A 22,067-nucleotide genomic window follows, 5' to 3' on the forward strand; every position below is an offset into this window, starting at 1 on the left:
AAAATGCAGTGAAGGATTAATGTGATTATGGTAAGCTCACATTTCATATCACACACCATACAGTAAGAACTCCTGTAAGTTATTAAAAGTTTAAAAAAAAACAATTTTTATTTTTTATGCATGGCCAGGGACCACCTGCCGGTTGAAAACCCCTGACCTATGACATAAAAGGTAGTGGCAGATCAGATGTGCTCGTGAACTTTCAGGCTACAGTAGGTTCTTCTGTCTGAGGAGCCCATAATGGAGGGAAAACACCCTGCTGGTATATATATTGCAATATTGAGCTGTGGGGACTGAGGCTCTTAAACTACCACAGTAGCCTGTTGTTTCCATCAAAGAAGAGGCGACTGGGGGGGCAGTTTTGAACACAGTAATATCCACAGTGTGAATTCAACTCAACTGGGGGACGCTGTGGGCACTGGCGGCGTGTTCCCTCCTCCGCGTCATCAGTGCCCATACCCGAGGCGGGGGTTGGCGATAGGGCCTTTCTGTGTGGAGTTTGCATGTTCTCCCTGTGTCCCCTAGGGTAGATACCCTCACCAAAACATGCCGTAATCCTGGTCTCTAAAACGACCTCCCCCAGGCCAGCCGGGGCGCCTGATGGAGGGGAAAGGAACTGGTCGGAATAACGTGTCCCTTCCACGCGCTACGTCCGGCCGGGGAAATTCATCTCTGTCAGGTGAAAAAAGAAGCAGCTTGGACTCCTCATGCATAGAAGGAGGCATGAGGTCAGTCCGCTGCCCCCCCAGGTTGGCAGAGGAAGTGTAGCGCCCAGGATTACATTAGATAATTGGCACTGGGTGAAAAGAAAACTGGGTTACAAAATCGTGGGATAAAAATTTAGAGAAAAAAAAACAAAGTGTAAAAAAAAGGACTGCCAACTGTCACTGTATTGTTTTCACACTATAAGAGTTAAATGAACACTCTCGACTTTGATAAGTAGCTGCATTTTGCATTTTGAACCTTGAAGGGGGAACTGCTTGCACAGTGGACACACTGGTCTTCTGAACTGGAATCAGCTGCACAATGACACACCTTGGAGCTTTGATGGACTCTTTGCTCTTGCTCATCAGGGACACTTGAACAGGGCATGGCCATGTGGTTCTAACACAGCTCCTATAGTGATTGGAGCTGGTTATAGGAATTGTGGAAAATACACATCCAGGGGCTGCTCTTGTTGTACCATACGTGGTAATGAAATTCGAGATCTGTGCTACGCCTCACTCCACAACACTTAATAGAACCCTATTGCGCGTATGGAAAACCCATCTCTCGTCTGCATTACTCACGTATAGACAGAAACTTAAGTTTTAAGGTGCACTGCCTTGGAAGCCGACAAAGTTCAGACTAAAACTAGAAACCATGGATAAACAGCGCTTAAGCAGCGAGACACTGCTTTTGCGTCTGTGCATTTCAACCATTCAAAACCAGTGAAGGGTTAAACAATGCTGGACAAATTATACTTTTGTTTCTTTGCTCAACAGCAACTACATTTATAGCCACCTTCGGTCATTAGAAGATGTCTGCATGTCTGCTCTTTGAGCTCACTAGACTGACGTCTATTAAGAGAACCAATTATCAGGGCCCACAGCACTATATCTGCTGGAAATATATTGTTGCCGTTTTATCTAAAATAACAAAATCCCTTGACTATATTGACTACTGCCTGAGTATGGATGAACTAGTAGCTATAGTAGTCGAATAGTTGACTAGTTGCAGTAGTGTAAACAACATTACAGAGTACTGACTATAGTACTCAACTGATTTGAATCATACTTAAGGGATAGGGAGTACCTGTTTGTCTGCAGGTAAGTACACATATTGGCTGACAAAAATGAAATGCTCTGTCAATTAATGTACTCACTGAAAATTTACTTTCAACACTGACCCGGTTGCTAGGCAATGCCTTCCTCACTCCCAGTACAAGGAAAAGTGTGCACGCATTCTATTCTCTTTATTCAGACCGCAGCCATCTTGCCAGCAAGGTGATACCTAGATGACACTTCCCATAGACAGCCCATTCATCCAAACAGAAAAGTCCTCTCACCACCTGTTATGAATGTGCACATAATGCAGGAGGCAGCAGGAGGTTGCTTTACTGATAACGATTGCTTCCAAACTCTGATACTTAGAAAATAATCATCTGCAAGGAATTTCTTGACAGGAAGTAGCTCATAAAATGTCTACGGTGGATTTGTATTAAACAAAAACTTGTAGATTGAAAGAGGATAATTCAAGCTTTCCCTACAGCTGCAATGTTGGTGATTTTTACGGTGTTTAATATAATTAGAGAGGACTTTTCTGTTTGGATGAATGGACTCTCTATGGGAAGTGTCACCTATGTATCACCTTTCTGGCAAGATGGCAGCCGTGTGAATATCATCAATAGGGTTCCATTAAAATGTATTCAATTTAAATGTAGAATCTTCTATGGCTATAATCTCTGAAACTACGAGTGCTGTCCGTGGTGATAAATATCCATCAGAGGTTCGGATGTGATTTTACATTTTTCGCATCGCTCCCGACATAACTTTGGGGCAGGCCCGTCTAGAGTTTGAATGGACAGTTATCAGTCAAAAGCGAGACATCGAAGAGGAAGGACGGGTGGGGAAGGATCAACATATGGAATATCAGAACAGGCCAGCTCCATATAATTATGGAGATCTAAGGGTTTTAGGTTTGAGGTAAAAATCCACAATACTCAAATCTAAAAACTGACCCAAGTCCATTTCTACCACCTCATAGCATAGGCCATGTACACACACAGAACACACAGTGTTTTGTTTGCTTTTAGACATAAAGGCCAAGCTGACAACATTTTGGCAGACAAGTAACTCCTGGGGAAAATTCTCTTGGAACACATTTCACACATTCTTCTACACTTGAATATACAGTGGTCCTTTTGTTTCCTTGAGACGTAAAGAATAAAGACTCTTGGTGGACAAAAAACACTGACAGAAGGCTGATAGATGGAGTGCTTGGCTTTACTTTAGACAGGACACTGACCTGTAAATAATCTGCCTTGTTATTACACTCACTTGTTTGTTTAGCGTGTAATTGAATGTGATGTATGTGACCAAACACTAAAGACATGTTTTTAATAAATGCTAATGGAGATGGCAGATGATTCTGGTTATATACAACTGATTTGTATATTGATGGGAATATTAACCTAAAACCTTCCATAGTCCCTTATATACTACATAATAATTGCATATTGTGATGCACAATTTACCTTTGTTTTCTAGAAAGGTTATGACATTAAACAATGCCCTTTGGTCAGTTCAATCTAGGATTTGTGTCTCTTCAAAAGACATACACCAAAGAACCATGTCTCACTTTAAAATGTCAGCAGGACACAAGTTCTGGACCACAGACCGCTAGCTTTGTGGACATAGTTCCGTTACCCTGGGAGGGCTTATTTTTATGTGGACAATTTTCCTTGAGAAAAACTGTCAGCACGACAGAGAAATGAAAACATATTAAGGTTGTAAGAAGCTCACACAAACATGCCGTGACTCCCTCCGATTCATCGTCAATGGAGCGCTTACTGATGACATCAGACCGTCGTTCACTGGATCCTGGGAGAGCTTTTTTGCGTGTATGTAAAACAAATAAGTTGTGTTTTTTCAATTACACATTTTTCTTGTGTGATCTTGGGAAGCTGATCCAAATTATTTAGGCACACAAGAGTGACAAGACAGACTCCGCCAAGCTCACAAGAAACCGAGACTGATTGGTGATTATGTGGCCTGTTTCATGCACTTCTGCACACAAACCACTCTAATTTCATGTCAACGTTAGCAGGCATATTGACCACTAAGTGGCTCTATACTGCAGCAGTGTCAAATCGCATACAGATTTACATTTGAACCCAGCACAGCTCCAACCCCAACATTGCTCCGACTCCCCCCCCCCTCGAAACAAAAAAAAACAAACTTGTCACAAGCTTGTAGTTCGGCATTTATCACCACGCGACTCTGTCGTACGACGAAGCATAAGTCAGGTTTAATCTTGGCTTCCTGCGCTACGTGCCAAAGCTAATTCTTTGTGCGACACTCACACTTGGCGCTAATGCTTTGGTGATTGTGAGTCCAGCAGGGAGCATGGTGGTGTTGTGATGTTTTGAACATGTGTGGGTCTGGAGCACCGCTGAGCACGGTTTAGGAGCCAGAAGAGTCACAGCCTGGCTTACGGCTCTCTTTTGAAGCCTGCGCCTTAAAACATTTCCTCCCGCGTTCTCAGCTATTCTTCCTGCACTTAATGGTCTCTATCCCTCCATCCCTCCCTCCCTCTCTCCGTCTGTCTTTCTTCTTGGGTCTTTCATCGTGCCTGCCTCCATGTTCTTACTTTACACCGGTCTGCTGGTGAAACCCGACACCAGAGCAGTGACCTGGCCTGGCCGTGACTCTGGACTTGGAAACTTTACGGCGCATACAGGTGCCACGCACGCACACACTCTGATACACACAATGCCTTCAGAATGTATGCCAAACATACATCTCCATACGGTACATGCACACAAAAGAAAAACCTTGAGTATGTAAAGACTTACTAGTCGGGCTCAGAGACGAGGTCAAGGGCTCTCATCACGTCCTCCAACAGAGACGCCGAGATGAAACCATTATCTACAGAGAGAGAGAGAGAGAGAGAGAAACAGACGGACGGACAAAGAGAGACAGACAAAAAAAACAGACAGATGGAGACAGTGAGTTTGTTAATTGTAACCACAATGAGGGAAATCAACAACACTGCCAAATGTAAACTAGTACTGTATATTTGTAATGGGTTGTAACATCAGTGTTAAAGTGATGTTTTGGGTTAAGCCCTGTCAACAAGGCACCAGTTAACATCTAAGGACACAGACTTAAAGAGACAAGACATTTAAATACAGGTTTTTTTTCAGGATGACCCTGAAACACACACACAGTCACACACACACACACACACACACACCTTCCACACTGACCAAGCACTGTGTACACTGGCAGGCTCTGGGGATGGACCCCATCTCACAGTAGCGCACACACACACACACGCGCGCTTGCGAACACACACACACACACACACACAGTAATCTCCCGTGTCTGACCTACATTCCAGAGCGGTGATGATTGCTCTACCTGACAGAGGACCAACGCTAAACACTAACATCTGGGTGTTTGCCCATGGTGTGTTTGAGACCGTGTTATCTGTCTTGTTTAAGCACTAGCACATGAGCATGGTGTGTGGTTCATACAGTTGTGTCAACCCCACTCTCACACGGTGTGAACAGGACTAATTGGCTAACAGTGCGGGTCAGATCTGAGATCTGCCCTGGTCCATTCAACTCAACAGGAATTAAACACAACTGGACTTGACACACATTCAAATCAATGCAAATGCATGATGTGAATGTAGTAATGTACACATGGTCGTCTATCCTTGTTGTGAGGACCGTTTTCTCCCCACTTATTTTAGACATTTGGGCTTAAATGTGGTTAGTGGACATTAAAGGGCATTTTGTCATCCAATCAGGCTTTTGTGAACACCCCAGACAGTTTCTAAGTTGCGTAATTCAGTAATTAGATACAAACCCATAGTAACCCATACTGTTAGATTCATCGAAAACACTCTTTCTGGTTCTGGTCACCTGGTGACTAATATTGTCATGCCAATACGTGGGGAGACCGTGTTTTTAACTTGTTTTTGGTTTCAATTTATATATTTATTTTAACCCATTTTGTGCCCAGGATGTCTCCAGACGTCTTTATAACCCCCTGTGGTGCCCAAGACCTTTTACTGACGTCTTAGGGAATTATTTTTCTTTATTTAATTTTTTGCGAAATCGGCTGGGCACTCTACGTCTCAATTCTGAAAGAATCAATCAACAAAATGTGTTAAGGTCATTACACATCGCGACGCAATGCGAAAGAGCAAATGTGACAATCTTTGGGACACAATGATTTAAAGGATGGACTGAGCTCACTTTATGTTGTGATTGTGAGAATGCAATTAGTCGAAACTACTTGCAACAAAACAGTTTTAAGGTCAAGCGCACCAATGAAACTCCTTGCAACTGCCTTTGGGGATAATGGATAATGGAAGTAGTCATTGGTGCGGTTTGGACTTCAAGCCTATACACATATCCTAACAATTCAGCTTGAAGGTCAATTTAGTCTGATGATTGTCCCAAGGTGCTTCTAATTGTCTACGCAGTCCATGCATTTTAATGATCGTAGACTCTTTAAGCTATCACACCCAGGTGACAAACCCCTCAAGGTCTGGGCCATGGCTGGACTCATTATCCCTTATCCTCAATAAAGACAAAAGTGGGAGTGGATTGTCCACTGTCAAACTGTAAAAGATCTATAGTCTTCAAAATTGACTTGTTTGTCCGTGATGGGGACAGTAGAGAAGGGGTGGTGTCTGTCCATGATGGGGACAGTAGAGAAGGGGTGGTGTCTGTCTGTGATGGGGACAGTAGAGAAGGGGTGGTGTCTGTCCGTGATGGGGACAGTAGAGAAGGGGTGGTGTCTGTCTGTGATGGGGACAGTAGAGAAGGGGTGGTGTCTGTCTGTGATGGGGACAGTAGAGAAGGGGTGGTGTCTGTCCGTGATGGGGACAGTAGAGAAGGGGTGGTGTCTGTCCGTGATGGGGACAGTAGAGAAGGGGTGGTGTCTGTCTGTGATGGGGACAGTAGAGAAGGGGTGGTGTCTGTCCGTGATGGGGACAGTAGAGAAGGGGTGGTGTCTGTCCGTGATGCGGACAGTAGAGAAGGGGTGGTGTCTGTCCGTGATGGGGACAGTAGAGAAGGGGTGGTGTCTGTCCGTGATGGGGACAGTAGAGAAGGGGTGGTGTCTGTCCGTGATGGGGACAGTAGAGGAGGGGTGGTGTCTGTCCGTGATGGGGACAGTAGAGAAGGGGTGGTGTCTGTCCGTGATGGGGACAGTAGAGAAGGGGTGGTGTCTGTCTGTGATGGGGACAGTAGAGAAGGGGTGGTGTCTGTCCGTGATGCGGACAGTGTGGAGGGGTGGTGTCTGTCCGTGATGCGGACAGTGTGGAGGGGTGGTGGATGCTGTTTATATGAGACGACATGGGGACAGACAGGGCAGTGGGATACAATGAACAGAAATGTGTGTCTGGCGCCTTCCTTCCATAACAGTGAGCAGTGCTGACTCTACATGTGACACATGGTAAATTTATGTTCTTCTGCACATACGGTGTGTGTGTGTGTGTGTGCGTGCGTGCATGCGCGCGTGTGAGAGGGAGGGAGAACCAACAATGTGTGCACCATCTGTATGTCAGCATGTGTGCATAACCTTGTGTATGGCATTTTGTTTCACTATGAGACTTTGTGTTTTGTGTGTATACAGTACATGTGAGTCAGTTTCTCTGTATAAGTATGCTAGTTTGTTTCATGTGTGTACATGTGAGTCTGTGTGTATGTGAATTAGTTTGGCTGAATCTGTTTGTCTGTGTGTGTATGTTAGTTTGTGAGTATGTGTGCGCAATGTGTGTGTGCATGCAAGTTTCTCTGTATGCAAGTTTGTGTTTCATGTGTGTGCGCAACTCTGATTCTATGTGCATGCACAGTATGTGAGTATGTGTTTTGTTTTGTGTGCGTTTGTATTTTGTTGTGCGAGTACGTTTCTCTGTGTCTATGAGTTTATTTTTTGTTGTGCGTGTAATATGAATCTGTCTCTCTATAAAAGTTAATGTTTTGTGTTGCGTACCGGTATCTAACGTGTGTCTTTCTCTGTGTGTATTAGAATTTGTTTTCATGTGTGCATGCACTGTCTGTATGTGATGTGAATGTCTGTCAGGTTGTATGGACAGCTAAAACATGTGTGGACATTGATGTGTATGAGTTTATATAAATGCATGCATGTGTACAGTTATTTGTCTTTCTGTATGTGTTAATCCATATGTGTGTAAGTTTAGGTTTCTGTGTATGCAACAGAATTAGTAGATTTTTATCTTTTGAGGGTGTCTGCGTGTCAGTGTGTGTGAATTAGTGAAGAACATGCATGAAACAAGCAGAAAACTTTCATGTCCTGTTTCTCTGCTTTTCTCCAGATGCTCCTATTCTCGCTCTCTTTCCTCTCTTTTCTCCTTCTCGTTTCTCTCTCTCTCTCTCTCTCTCTCTCTCTCTCTCTCTGATGTGACAGAGTGAAGCAGACAGTTTTGTTTACATATTTGGTGTCAAGGCGACCGGAGCAGACAAGACTGCTCTCAGCTGCTACGACTCACCTCACACACATGTAAAAGCATGCATTCACATACACACATATGAAGACAATGTGTGTGTGTGTGTGCGCGCGTGCGTGCGCGCGCGTGCGTGCGTGCGTGCGTGTGTGTGTGTGTGTGTGCGCGTGTGTGAGTGAATTTCCGAACAAACACTTACACAAGTTTAAACTGTCCGAAACCAAAACATCTCTCTCTCACACACACACACACACACACACACACACACAGACAGACAGACAGACACACACACAGACACACACAGACACGCATACTGACAGAGCTGTGACGGTCAGCATATTGTTGTGATCAGCAGGGAGAAGGGGAATGTTGTTTACTCAATCACAGAGACGCACACTTCGTTTCACCAGCATGGACCTCATGGTGTGTTATTATTACTGAGAGACACAATGTGTTATGTGTGCGCTAAGTGAACGTGTGTGTCATGTGCTGTATGAGCGTGTGGAATGTGAATGTATATACCATGTGTGCATGTTATCTGTGTGCATGTGAATGTGTGTGTGATGATTTTATCAGTCTGCCAGCATTGTGTGACTGTTTCAGCGTTCCGGCTGAGACGCATGTATGTGTCCGTGTGCAGTTCAAAAAATTTAAATATGCAGACGACAAAAAAAAAAAAGTTGATCAAGCTCACAACATTCCGGAACAAGTAGATCGGCAATTATTTTGTCTGCATTTTTTTTTATGGGAGCATAAATTACGCATTAAATCCCGATTTCATCAGCTAGACTCAGAGCCAAGCTGCCAAGTCGATAACGGTAAGGCCTGAAACCTTCCGCAAAAACGGAGTCATACATCATATACTACGTCATAGACTGCCATCATAGACTGGACACATAAAGTCCCAGATCCATGCCAAGCCACACCATAAAAACGTTTTGACACATTAGCTCTGCACAACAGGATCTTGACAATGCAGAAGACAAAGACTAAAGACTTGGAGGAAGAGAGGAAAAAGGAGCAGAAGAAATGGGAGGAGGAGAGAATCCAGCTGATTAAACAGAAAGAGGACTTGTCAGAAAGGTTCCTCTCTGCTCAGCAGTTGATTCAATACATGAGGAACGTGATGAAGACAACGGAGAACAAGATCATAAAAGTGCAAGAACAAGTGAAATGCATAGAGGAGCGGAGGACAGCGGAGAAGACCACATGGGAAGAGGAGAGGGTCCAACTCACAGTAGAAAAAGAAGCTCTGCTACAAATGATAAAATACATGACCAACGAGATGGAGATGAACCAGAAGAAGATCACGACAATGAAAGAGAAGATTAAAGGCATTGTGGATGAGTGGCAAGAAGAAAAGAAGAAATTGGAAGAAGAGCGAAACCAACTCACTAAAGAAAAGGAGGATTTTTCCTCTCTGCAGAGAGCAAAAGAATGAATACATAGATAACCAAATGAAGTCCAACGATATCAAACAAAACGGATAACCCAATCTTTCTTTTTTTTTTACACTTTTGTACATTATTGCCTATAATGATACAGTATATTAGTTATTGTCACGGTACATTTGCACATGCCTAAATTCTTCCTCCGCATTTACCCATCCTATTCATTAGGAGCAGTGAATGCATTGATATTGCACCCCGGGAGCAGAGTTGGGCTTCTCCAAACTATCTAAACTAACCGATCTACAAGCTCAAAGGTGTCAGGATGCATAGAGAGAGAGAGAGAGAGAGAGAGAGAGAGAGAACAGGACAGGACAGGGGGTGGTTGACTCAGCTGGGACGAGGAAGACGAAAGGAGGAACAAGGGGTTGACTCAGCTGGGAAGGTTTCTGTTTTCAGTAACATTAACAACAACTGAAGGAGATTAAAGGAGGAATAAACTGCCGCTGTGTCTGCAGAAGGGCACGAGAGGAGAGAGAGAGGAGGGGGGTGAAGAGAGGAAGAGTGGGAAGGAAAGGAAAGAAGAGGAGAGGAAGTGAGAAAGGAGAGAGAGGAAATAGAGGAGAGGGATGAGGTTAGGACAAGAGAAGACGGGATGAGAGGATTAGAAAAAAGTAGAAATAATGTTGAAGAAGGGGAAGGTTGACTCAGCTGTGACAGGATTTGATCTCAGCAATATAAGCAACCAGAAGAGAAGAAAGAAAACATAGGAGGTGAGAATTTAATTTGAAATATACTATCAATAATGAGCTCATCCTTTTGTTTAAAACATCTAGTTCCATCCACAAAACACAATATTTAAATATACTTTACAAAGATATACCCATCAAACTCACTCAATCATCCCATCAGAACCAGAGACTCAACAGTCTATCCTCCTGCATTGTGCACAGTACTTCCCATTTCCTCAAATAGCTATGGGACTAATTGGAAGTCTCACACACAAAATTGCACAATCCGTTCCATTCTGGCCATTTCATTGGTATCCCTCTTTAAGCAACGCAAGGGTACATACTTTTTGGGGGCTTTTTTTGCCCGACCAGAGCCTGACCGAACCAATTAACATAATTGTTGGCCTGAACCTACCAGGTCCCATGGGGTTGTTGTTTTTCACTAATTACTTGCGCAAGCAGAGCGTGCGCAAGTATTGTGGTCGTGCTGGCTTTTTTATGCGTATGCTCAGAGGTGTATAATAGATGTTGATGGTGATGTAATTAAGATATGTTTCAATGTCGGGTTATAACTGGCTGTCGATGGTGACGTAATTAGGATATGTTTCAGTGTCGGGTGAATTAAAGGTAATGTCTGTATGTATACATGTATGTAATCTGAAACCTACCTTTATTACGTCACCATCAAAAGCCAGTTATAACCCAACATTGATACATATCTTAATTACGTCACCATCAACATCTAGTATTATACACCTCCAAGCATACGCATAAAAAGCCAGTCGACCACAGTATAGTACTTTCAACTTACATATATACTATACACCTGTTACCTAACCAATATTGAAACGATTGACAACACAACTTTAGTATTTAATTTCAATGTTTTACGGAGAGGCTGAGATTTGAAAGTTCATAGCGGTAGGCACTCGAAAGAGTGCAGTTCTAGTTGTATGTTATGATCGGGCTCTGGCTTCAAATCACATGGTTTAGGTTTACATTTTCAGGCCCGTTGTGAACTCTAATATTAAACCCTGAGCTGAGCGGGAGGAAAGGTTATGTAGACGTCTACCTGCTCTGAGATAAGGATGGGGGAGGAGAAAAGACAACATGGCCAAGACATTCTTCAGTCAATATGTGTCTGTGTGTATTTGGGAGAATCTAAGTGAAGATGAAATAAATCCTTTTACTGGCCTGTTTTCACTTCAGCAGGATGCCAAGAAGCAATGGGCTGCCTGACATGCCATTATGATTTGGTATTGGGCGTGTAGAATGCTTTTGAAGGACAGTAAAATATTGCAGTGAATTAAAGTGAAACAAAGAGAAGTCATTCATTTACCTTCAGGATCAAATGACTGGAAGACTCTCCTGGCCTGCTCTGATGGAGATTCTGGGCCTACCAGAGACATCTCCTGCAGAGAGAGACAGAGCGTGAGTGAGTTTGGGATAGAGGAGAAGCAGAGAGAGAGTTGACTGTAGAATCACTGTAGATGCTCTATGCCCCTCCTATATCCAGCTTTTAGTGCTTGGTCCTAAATAAACATTAAATTCCCATCGACAATGAATGGAGAATTCAAAAATGTTACGTCAGTGTCTGAGCAGATAGACAGTGTCTATTTTATATCATGATGTTGTATGAGCGCCCCTCACTTCACACAGGTGTGGTTTTTTCCCTACCCTGATGGACATAAAATTAAATCAGCCTTTTCCCAAAATATAATATGGACCTTTAAAAGCCCACATCTGTCTGTAGCTTCTCTATTCATCTGTGGTTCCCAAATTGGGCTGGGGACCCCCCCACGGCCCACAGGGGTCCTTGCGGGGGTTCCAAGGGGTCCCCAACTACTAAATGATTGATAGTTGGGTGGAACCGAATGGACCCTTGCATGACTGTAACTCGGCGAGTGTACACACAATGGAAACAAATAGACTCTTGTTTGTTGTTTGTTCCATTTGTACACTCAGAGTTATGGGTCCGTGGCCTAATGCATACCAAACACAGGGTCCCTGGAATCAAACCGTTTGAGAAGCACTGCGGGGCCTATGTCGAGAGCCATAACAGCACTGGGCACAGGCCCAACACACAGACTCGCATCAATAATGACAAGTCCAGTCAAACCTGATTTGTGCACTGCATTTCTCACACACACACACACACACACACACACACACACACACACACACACACACACACACACACACACACACACACACACACACACACACACACACACACACACACACACACACACACACACACAGAGAGGGGGGGTAAGAAAACATAGAAAGACATGCAAAAAAAAAGAAAGTGCATTTCCGTACAAAAGACAGAAAACAATGTACCACAGACAATCTGTCTGCCAACAGTCAACTCAACAACAAACCCTGCAGCGGAGCATGGTGGTGTACTGTTAATGCAGTGTGTGTGTGTGAGAGAGAAAGAGAGAGATCTGTGTTTACTTTACATAAAGAATGATTGCTATTTGTGAGTCTATACTGTATGTTGTGTGCATGCACATATGAATGTGTGCATGTATGTATTCATGCAAGCGTCTCTCTCTCTCTCTCTCTCTCTCTCTCCGTGTGTGTGTGTGTGTGTGTGTGTGTGTGTGTGTGTGTGTGTTCTGTGTAATCAGTGAACTCCATTGGGTTATTAAGTGATGCCGTGATGCAATGAGACGCTGTGTTTTGACTGCAAACACAGCGAGAGAAAGTGAGAGGAAGTGGTGTGTTAAGAGATGCACTGTGATTTATGGATCACATCTACTGTGTTTGTTTGCTGACTTTAGCTTGGACGTGCAACAATGCCTGAGGGGAACGGAAATGATTATCATTATTGTGTTGGTCTTTATTTTTTAATGAAATTAAAGGAGAAGAAAGACTTATTAATGAGTTTGTTAAGTTTTGTTTTGTAATTTATACTGTACATTTGGGATTCGTGTAATTGGAAACAAATACATCCTAAGAGTGTGTGTGTAAGAACCCAAATGATATTGAGATGTACTTTATTGGCATTGTAGAAAAAAAAATCCCGACAAAAAAACATGTTTCCATTTATATAAAGCACTGGATGATGTTTCTCAAACACATGGTACATTAAGGATAAATGGGAATTGGAACTAAATATAACTAGAACTGCACTCTGTCGAGTGCATACTTGCTTGTTGCACACTAGTAGGCCATAAATGGCCAACTAGTGCGCAAGCAGAGCGCGCAAGTACATTCGACCGCTGTAAACTGTCAAATCTCAGTATCTCTGTGAAGGAACGTTTGAAATGTATAATTATTAGGTGTAACTATTTGCTACCTACCTACTTTATGCATATAAACACCTAGTATTATTAAGTATGGTTCAAGTTTCTATCTATATAAGAAATACAATTTTATCGATGTAGATATATTCTAAGTTGATTAGCGGTATACTGTGGTTACTTTGCGCCAAAACCGTAACAGCCAAGCCGCCATTTGATGCGTATGCAAGAAAAACAGCAAATCTGTGCCTGGTTTGCTGGGACCAGATTACACAAATGACCATATTTCTTAAGACATACGTATACATATACTATATAGAGTATGTAGTTGTAAGTTGATTAGCGGTATACTGTGGTTACTTTGTGCCAAAATGTGACAGCCGTCCCGCCATTTGATGCGTATGCAAGAAAAACAGCAAATCTGTGCCTGGTTTGCTGGGACCAGATTACACAAATGCCCATATTTCTTACGTCATCATTGAGAGCTAGTCATACATATACACACCACGTACTCTGGTCCAAGCAGATCAGGCACAATTTGCTATTTTATTTTACTGATTATGTATATAGTATACGTATGACTAGCTCTAAATGATGACGTAAGAAATATGTGTGTGTTCATTTAAGTTCTCCTCCAGTACATCCCACTACGGATCCGGTTATAGTCTGGGAGCTGTTCAATTGGACCCACTGCTGCGATGGCAGGCTCCTTCTCACAGATGTATTTTGTACACACTTCTTTGATGGTCTTGGCATCGATGGCATCGATTCTGGACTCCAGCTCATGCAGGGGGATTCTGCGGCTGTAGCACAGCATCTGTCTGCCAATGTCCTCGCAGATAGGGAAGGATCCATCGAGATGCAGAAGCATGTTTGTCTTCAGAAGATTCTTCGCCCTTGCCACTTCACTCTCCGTCACACTCGTACATAATGACATCCATTCCATCTGAGCGAAGTGCATCATGTCTTGGATGGTGCTGGGCTCACACACCATGTAGAGACCCCACAGGCCTGTGTCAGTGTAGCACGTGTTGAAAGACTGGAAGCTGTGGCACAGGTTCCCCTCACAGGCCATCTGTGCCAACTTGCTGGGCAGATTCACACCTCCACCAAAGGAACGGTCCCAGTTCCCTATTAGAGTGCTGGCCACCATGAGAGGTATGGTGTCAGGGTGCGACCAGCCTACTGCCTCCATCGCAATAGCGATATGAGCCAGTGGCATTTTGTCGTCTAGTACACGGATCTCACTTCCTGTGAATCTGCACGGGGGAAGTGCTGGGGCTTCTCCCTTGTATCTGGCTGGAAACTTGCCAAAGTGATACTTGGCCAAATCAATTAGCTCATCGTGTGAGACTCCTCCAGCAGCAGCGAGCACTATTCTGGGCCCTCTGTAATGAGTGGTAATGTATTCTACAAGATCTCCCCTGTTGATGGTCTCGATGTTCTCTGTGGGTCCAAGGATGGTTCTGCCCAGTGCCGTTGACTGGTATGCAGTCGCGTGAAGATGGTCAAAGACCACTTCCTGTAGATTTGTCTCTACTTCCTGCATCTCTCTCAGGATGACTCCTCTCTCTCGTTCGATTTCGGCTGCACCCAACGTGCTGTTCTGTATGATGTCAGCCAGGATCTCCACAGCTGCTGGCAGGTCCTTTGAGAAGGCTTTAGCATAATACACGGTCTGCTCCCTCGACGTGTAGGCATTCAAGTGCGCTCCCATATTTTCAATCTCCAGCTCCAGATCAAGTTGGGAGCGCTTTCTTGTACCCTTAAATGCCATGTGTTCCAGGAAATGTGCCGTTCCATTATTCCTATCCTTCTCATAACGACTGCCAGCATCTATCCAGAGACCCACTGTGCATGTAGAGAGACCAGAGTCTTCGGAGGCAACGCGTAGTCCATTTTCCAATTCTGTCACTTTGGTTTCAGGGACATTAAGGACCACGTGATTGGCAGCTTGAGCTTGAGTCGCCAGAAGTCTGCGTGATCCAACGGGCCGGGTTAAGATGTCTGTTGGCTTAAATACTTTAACGAGATGCTTCCCTGCGGACGTAAGGCGCTGTAAGGAGGCCGCCATGTGTGTAATGCACTGTGCACACGCACGTATGCTGTAATCTCACAAAAGCAACATTACATACAAAATAGCGAGTCTCCCGCGAGGAGTGTGGCAAATGCTGTCTGCATCTCCTCAAGGGCAACAACCACTCTATGAATGCTGAAATTGCTTGTCACGATGATGCCAATCTAACTATATGGACCTGATCTCCATATGGAGCTGTCCTGTTATGACATCATTCTGACATCTGCATAAACTCCATATTTGGGCATAAAACGGACACAGACATAACTGGGTGGGTCGCACCCACGGTTGTCCAGAAACGCCAGAAAAGGCCACTGCCCGGGCTCCATATATGGAGCTCGTCTATTCCGACATCACAAATATGTTCTGACATCTGCATAGACTCCATATTTGGACATGCCTGACAAAAAACGTATTATGTGCCCATATATGGGCACAAAAGTGACACTGGGTGGGGCATTCATTTCCAACTTGCATTGTTCCAGGTAGGCTCTAGTTGCGAACGCAGTGAGCACTTACTATGAGACCTAGCAGATCATGTCTGTCTGTCTGTCTGTCTGTGTGTGTCCGTCTGTGTGTCCCACATTTGTGCCCATATATGGAGCTGAGTGATTTGTTTGTGATTGATGCAACACACTCCATATTTGGACGTATAGCTGCTTTGGGGACTCCTTATATGGTTATGGCTAAGTTCAAAACTTAACTTAAAAATAACTTAACTTATTTATATGTACGAGCTGCGTTCGCTTCCCACGTTTGCGCGTCTTACTGGTATTACACACGTACGTATGTAATCCACGTAACTCGAGAACTGTTCTCCCCACCGACTTCCAATTCAACACATGTTCCACACCCCCACAGGGAGTGCAGTTCCCGGTGTCAAGTCCATCGGATAGCCAGTTGTCCAGAACTAGCACAAAAGCCCCTGCCCAGGTTCTGGACCTGATCACCGCCCTATATTTCCATATATGGAGCTGGCCTGTTCTGACATCATTCTGACATCTGCATAGACTGCACATTTGGGCATGGCTGATAAATAACTCCATATATGGGCATAAAAGGGACACAGACATAACTGGGTGGGGCATACATTTCCAACTCGCATCGTTCCAAGTAGGCCAGTGCCCAACGGGCACCACTCTAGTTGACTGAAATAGCCGCCTGCAGTGTTAATGTACTGAAAAGCACTGGAATGCCAAAACGTTTCAACACCACAATCCATGACTGTATCCATCTTCTGTAACAGCTCAATGTTTACATCAGATTTCCTATAGGAGTACACAGCCAGTTTGTCAATGCAGGACGATGCCATTGGGTTTTCCCTGTATAGTGAGGCTGCGCCACTGAACACTAAATTGTGTGGCTTTATTAACAAGCTGCACACGTAAAGAAGACTTACTATGGGTAGCTAAATATTGTACATTATTGTACTTATTTTCATTATAACTATTGTTAGGATATAGGTTAAACACTTGTTTTCTCCTTCAACTATTATACTGCATACATAATGTGGTTTAGGTTATATGTACAGTATGCTTTGACAATATAAAACTTATTTTATCATGCCAATAAAGCAATGTGAATTGAATGGATGGATTAAGTGAGAAGGTAGGTATGTATGTACGCAGATAATTGAGCAAAGACAGGGTGAGTCTCAGGAGATATACACTGGGACAGAAAGAGACACAAAGACAGGGGCATAGTTGTGGAGGTGGGTTGGAGAAAGACATGGGAGGAACTTAGGAAAAAGACAGAAAGAGAGAAATAGAGGTGTGTGGATGAGGGGACACATTGAAAGGAGAAGTCTTCCAGCTGCTGGCTTTTTAAACAATCAGACATTCTCTCATACGGTGTGCGCACACGCATGCACACACACACTTTGTGTCATATAGCGTGTAGGGACCAGTGAGGTCAGTTGTGTTAATGTTACAGTCTCCATAAATCACACAGTAGATTTGTCATTAGCTACTTTCACTTGTAGAGTTGAGACTCAGGCTGTTCTCCCATAGGGGGAGAGATGTGCTGAAAAGTAGCTTTAATACTCAGTACAGACTACAGAGCTGGCCTCAGCACAGTAACTTTAAATCCAAGGAACCTGGATTTTACCTTCTCCTTTGTAAGTTGTGACAAATGTATGTAGTATGTTGACACCAAATTACGTCATCAAGAATAGTGGCAGGGCTCGACGCTTAGCATTTTTCCAAGTAGCACGTGTGCGCCTAAGTTGAAAAATCTAGTAGCACACAAATTATTTTAGGAGCACGATGAAAAGTTATCAAATAATGTGTTTTTGAGGGGCGCTAGCCCCTCCTATATACAGCTTTAGTCCCCACACGTCTCAATATTTGCCATTGACAATGAACGGAGAAATTAGGTCAAAATTCTGCTAAATATGACGTAAATTAAAACATGATGTATGATGATAAGAGTGCCCCTCACTTCACACAGGTGTGATTTTTCTTTAATAAAGTGATATGAGGTAGGGGCAGGCAATATGACAAAATATTATATCACAATATCTTTTCAGAAATTATCACAATATTGATATTCATCTGGATATCATATTTTTTTATATAATCTATATAATCAATTTGTTTTTATACTGATAGACTATTAGTTTGGTATGCAGATACGATAGATAGATAGTCAATTCATTTTATGAATGGATGGACAGACTATCCGTTTTTATCTTGCTGTTCCATCATGTGAGTGTGACATTTAGTGCAGAGGCTACTCGATGGTGAATTAGTAATGTAACATTCTCCTTGGCTTTGACTGCTTCAGTTCAGACAGAAAATCCGACATATAGGCTTTTTACGTTGCTCGTTATGCAGGCCAGTGAGGCCACTGACTATCTCTGGTCCATAGCTAGTCTAATGCGTTGCATTTAGTTATGGACCTGGAGGTGGTTGCACCACCAGAACGTAAGTTCTGTCTTAAGCAAGCCACTGACTAATATATCCAGCCAGGTCGGTCATTCGTATTGCGCTGCTGCGCACACGCTTTTAGAGAGGTGCTTAGCAAGGGTTGTTTTGGTATACCGGTATACATCAATCCGTCCACTCCATGTGCGTGCGCACGTGCACTCTTTACGTGCGCGGCTGCACGCCGTTTCACCCACGTTTGGTTAAAAGTTATATCAAGTGATGTTTTAACATTACAAACTTTCTAAATAACTTTAGTATTCAACGTGTCGGGGTCCTAGCAACTCCTTCTGTCTTCTGTGCTACCAATACATGCTATCCTGTTACGTTCGCTCCGCTGCTGACAGGGAAGAGAAGAGAACTGATCAGCAACACAGGGAGGGGCGGGGCGGTGGGAGCAAAGGGACAGATCTTCAAATGAAAACCGCATTGAGCCGCGACACGTTGTTAGCTTGTAGCTCTGCTCTTTTTGGCGAACGACACCGCCGTTCAGAAATATAAATGTAGGTATAGAACCGCGACTATAGAATGTGCACTTGCTGTAGACAGAGACTTGTCTTTATCACGATTGAATGGTCAAATCCTGTAGTCGCACCTGTGCTACAAATTGAATTTTACAACTCGCACAGTGATATTTTTAGTCGCAAATGCGAGTACCTAGTCGCACTGTCGAGCCCTGAATAGTGGTCCCTTGTTTGCCGGTGGACAACACCGACATACATACCCAGCCGATCGCAGTACGTGTGTGCTCTGCTTGCGCAAGTAATGACTTACTGTACTGTATTGCTCCGTAAAAACGCAATGGTTCCATATATGGAACAGTGGCAACAGAGACAATACAAATGTTTCTTTTTCTTAGTAACAAAACCAAATATATGGACCGTGTTGAAGGGTTATTCTGTTCCACAGAGAACATATCATATACTCTAGTCTAGTGGTATTCAAAGTGGAGAGCAGGGACCCTCAGGGTTCCTTGAGGGGTTTCCTAATCCTAATGGACCCAGGTAGAGTTGTGCCGATAGTCCGATACCAGTATCAGAAAACCCATTACGAAACCACATAATGCTTCACATGATGATATTTCATTTACAGTAAACAATTATTTTGTATTTTGAATGCTTCAGTTTCCAAGGGTCTAACCGTACGCATGGTAACAGCGATCGACACCTGTGTTCTTGGCTGATACCGTCAATAAGCCTCTCCAACCGTCTTTCTTAGTTGATGTTTCACTACTGTTTTATACTCTTAATGCATTATTTGCATCGTTATTTTACGTGTGGCTGCACTTTAATAAAGTAATAATGGAATTGTTAATTATTTCAATATGTTTTTGGACCGGTACTCTGTATCACAATGGGAAAAAAATCTGAGCATCCCTATTACTTGAGACGAGAGTATACAAATGGATTCAAATTGACCATTTGGTTCCATTTAAACACTGAAAAGTTTGAGAACCACTGCTCCAGTCCTGCTAGTCTCACATAGCCAGACGATGGGGGATGAGACTTTAGTCCTACAGTTAACTCAAGTCAGGATACGATAGCTAATCACAGCTTATTACCCCAAACCCCCCTCTCCTCTCCAAGACAGAGGTCATAACATCCCCTGGTAACCAAGGACAACACGCTAATAATACTGTGGTTGCAGTTATATGCGTGTGGCAGACAGACTAATGACCCCTCACACACACACCCCACGTATTAGAGGCTAATGATCATGTGACAAATAGTGACTCAGAAGTGAGCGACGCAGACAAACACACATTTTGTGTCTCTCTCTCTCTGCATGTGAATGAGTGCATCTGTGTGTCTAACTGTATATCTGTGTTTGTGTGTGTGTGCCTGTGTGTGTGTGTGTGTGTGTGTGTGTTTACTGTATGCCTGTGCGATGACAGGTCTGGCCGGTTGTCTTTGATGTGGTTTCATTACAGGCCTGGGAAGACACAGCAGAGAGAACACACTCCACAGGGAACAGGGTGTGTGTGTGTCTGCATGTGCACATTTACATGGGAAGACACTGCAGCGCTGGAAAAACATGTCATGAAGAGAACGCTCCACAGCGAACAATGTGTGTGTGTGTGTGTGTGTGTGTGTGTGCGCGCGCGCGCTTGCAAGTGTATCGATGCATCTGTATGTGTGTACATGACTGCATACAGCCGCGAGCCATCTGTACGTGTAAAATTGTGCATATTTGTGTCATTGTGTGTGTGTGTGTTTGTTTGTTTATTAGACCTGTCCCCTGCCAGCTTTTATTTGAATATGCTGGAGTACAAGCCTGCAATCTCTGAATGCACACGCACGCACACAGTGGAATTGATGCCAAGTCTTTGCGAGCGTGTCTTATGAAGTCAAGGAGCGCATTCCATCCTTATGGCAATACAACAAGTACTGACCAACTATCTACACACACACACACACACACACACACGACACTGCCCTGAATAGAAGTAAGAACAGCACACACAAAGAAGACATACAGAGCGTACATGCACGCGTGCACAGACACACGCACGTCGCACTCACTCCCCAATGGGCCAAATATGAGGGAACAGTGTAATGCAGAACATTCCTGCTGAGAAGAAACAGACTATTTATTGAAGTCAAACAAGACTTCTGGAAGAGTCAACAGCCTCACAAAACAAAAAAAGGCCTGGCTGACGGCAAGCGCTTGCGTGCGTGCATGTGTGTGTGTGTGTGTGTGTGTGTGTGTACTGTATTAGAACCAAATGTCAAGGACAGAGAGATGCTGGAATTTCTGGACAATGTTAAAGGGTCTATTTTTAGGAACAGGTTCTACTTTCCGGCCTCTACTTTGAGGGCAGTAACGTTAATGTTTATCAGCAGTAATACAATTGATGGGTTCAGAATATTCTTTAAGAGAGGTCTACTGTAAGTCAAGCACTTTGATGTTGTCCGTTTAAAGCAGCAGTAGTTGGCTAGCATGTGCCACATTTTGAATGTAGAAATGTTCAGCAACTACAGCTAAAATTGTGAGAGAATCGTGATCTCAATTCTTGTGGAGGAAAATCGAGATTCACATTTGAGCAAGAATCGTGCAGCACTAGTCTGTGCACCCTATCCCCCTACGGATACATTTTTACCCTCTCAAAGAGTTAATTGAACACTCAGGATTCCTCGTGTAGCTCTCTTCCCTTTCTCCTTGCTTTTTTTCCAGATGCGATTGGGTACTTTACTTTGTTTGACTCACTTCCCCCTCATCCCTACATCTAAGCATGAGTGCCACCCCCTCATACCTTGCTCCATATTGTACCTCGGAGAACATAAGTAGGTACTTCACTTTGGAGTGTCCACCCTCCTCACCTCCTCAACCTTCCACTCACTCTGCTGTCCTTCTCTCCTTTCCCTTCCTTTCTTCTCTAAAATCAGTCTGGGACAGGTGTGTGTGTGTGTGTGTGTGTGTTGGGGGGGGGTACAGTTACTCCCATTGTTGTGTGTGTACGTGTCCGTGCGGCTCCACCCTGCATACATGCAGGTTATTGTGTGTGCCGA

At 43.8% G+C, this 22,067-nt stretch overlaps 2 protein-coding genes across 2 annotated transcripts in view; both read right to left on the minus strand.

Annotated features, from left to right (window-relative positions):
* Positions 1 to 22,067, minus strand: part of mindy3 (MINDY lysine 48 deubiquitinase 3) — a 52,242-nt gene that overhangs the window by 8,444 nt on the left and 21,731 nt on the right. Inside the window, exons 12-13 of the mRNA XM_080767502.1 lie at positions 11,646 to 11,718; positions 4,556 to 4,628 (exon numbers count right to left, since the gene is read on the minus strand). Of these exons, the coding sequence (XP_080623628.1) occupies positions 4,556 to 4,628; positions 11,646 to 11,718 (146 nt within the window). The remainder of the gene's footprint in view (positions 1 to 4,555; positions 4,629 to 11,645; positions 11,719 to 22,067) is intronic.
* LOC308318119 (mitochondrial-processing peptidase subunit beta-like) lies at positions 14,180 to 15,631 on the minus strand (the record flags this gene model as incomplete). Its single annotated transcript, XM_080767522.1, has 1 exon — positions 14,180 to 15,631. One exon carries the CDS (start codon positions 15,629 to 15,631, stop codon positions 14,180 to 14,182), a length of 1,452 nt encoding a protein of 483 aa, XP_080623648.1.

This window comes from Protomyctophum bolini (assembly GCF_963924005.1).
Source record: "Protomyctophum bolini genome assembly, chromosome: 7".
NCBI lineage: Eukaryota > Metazoa > Chordata > Actinopteri > Myctophiformes > Myctophidae > Protomyctophum > Protomyctophum bolini.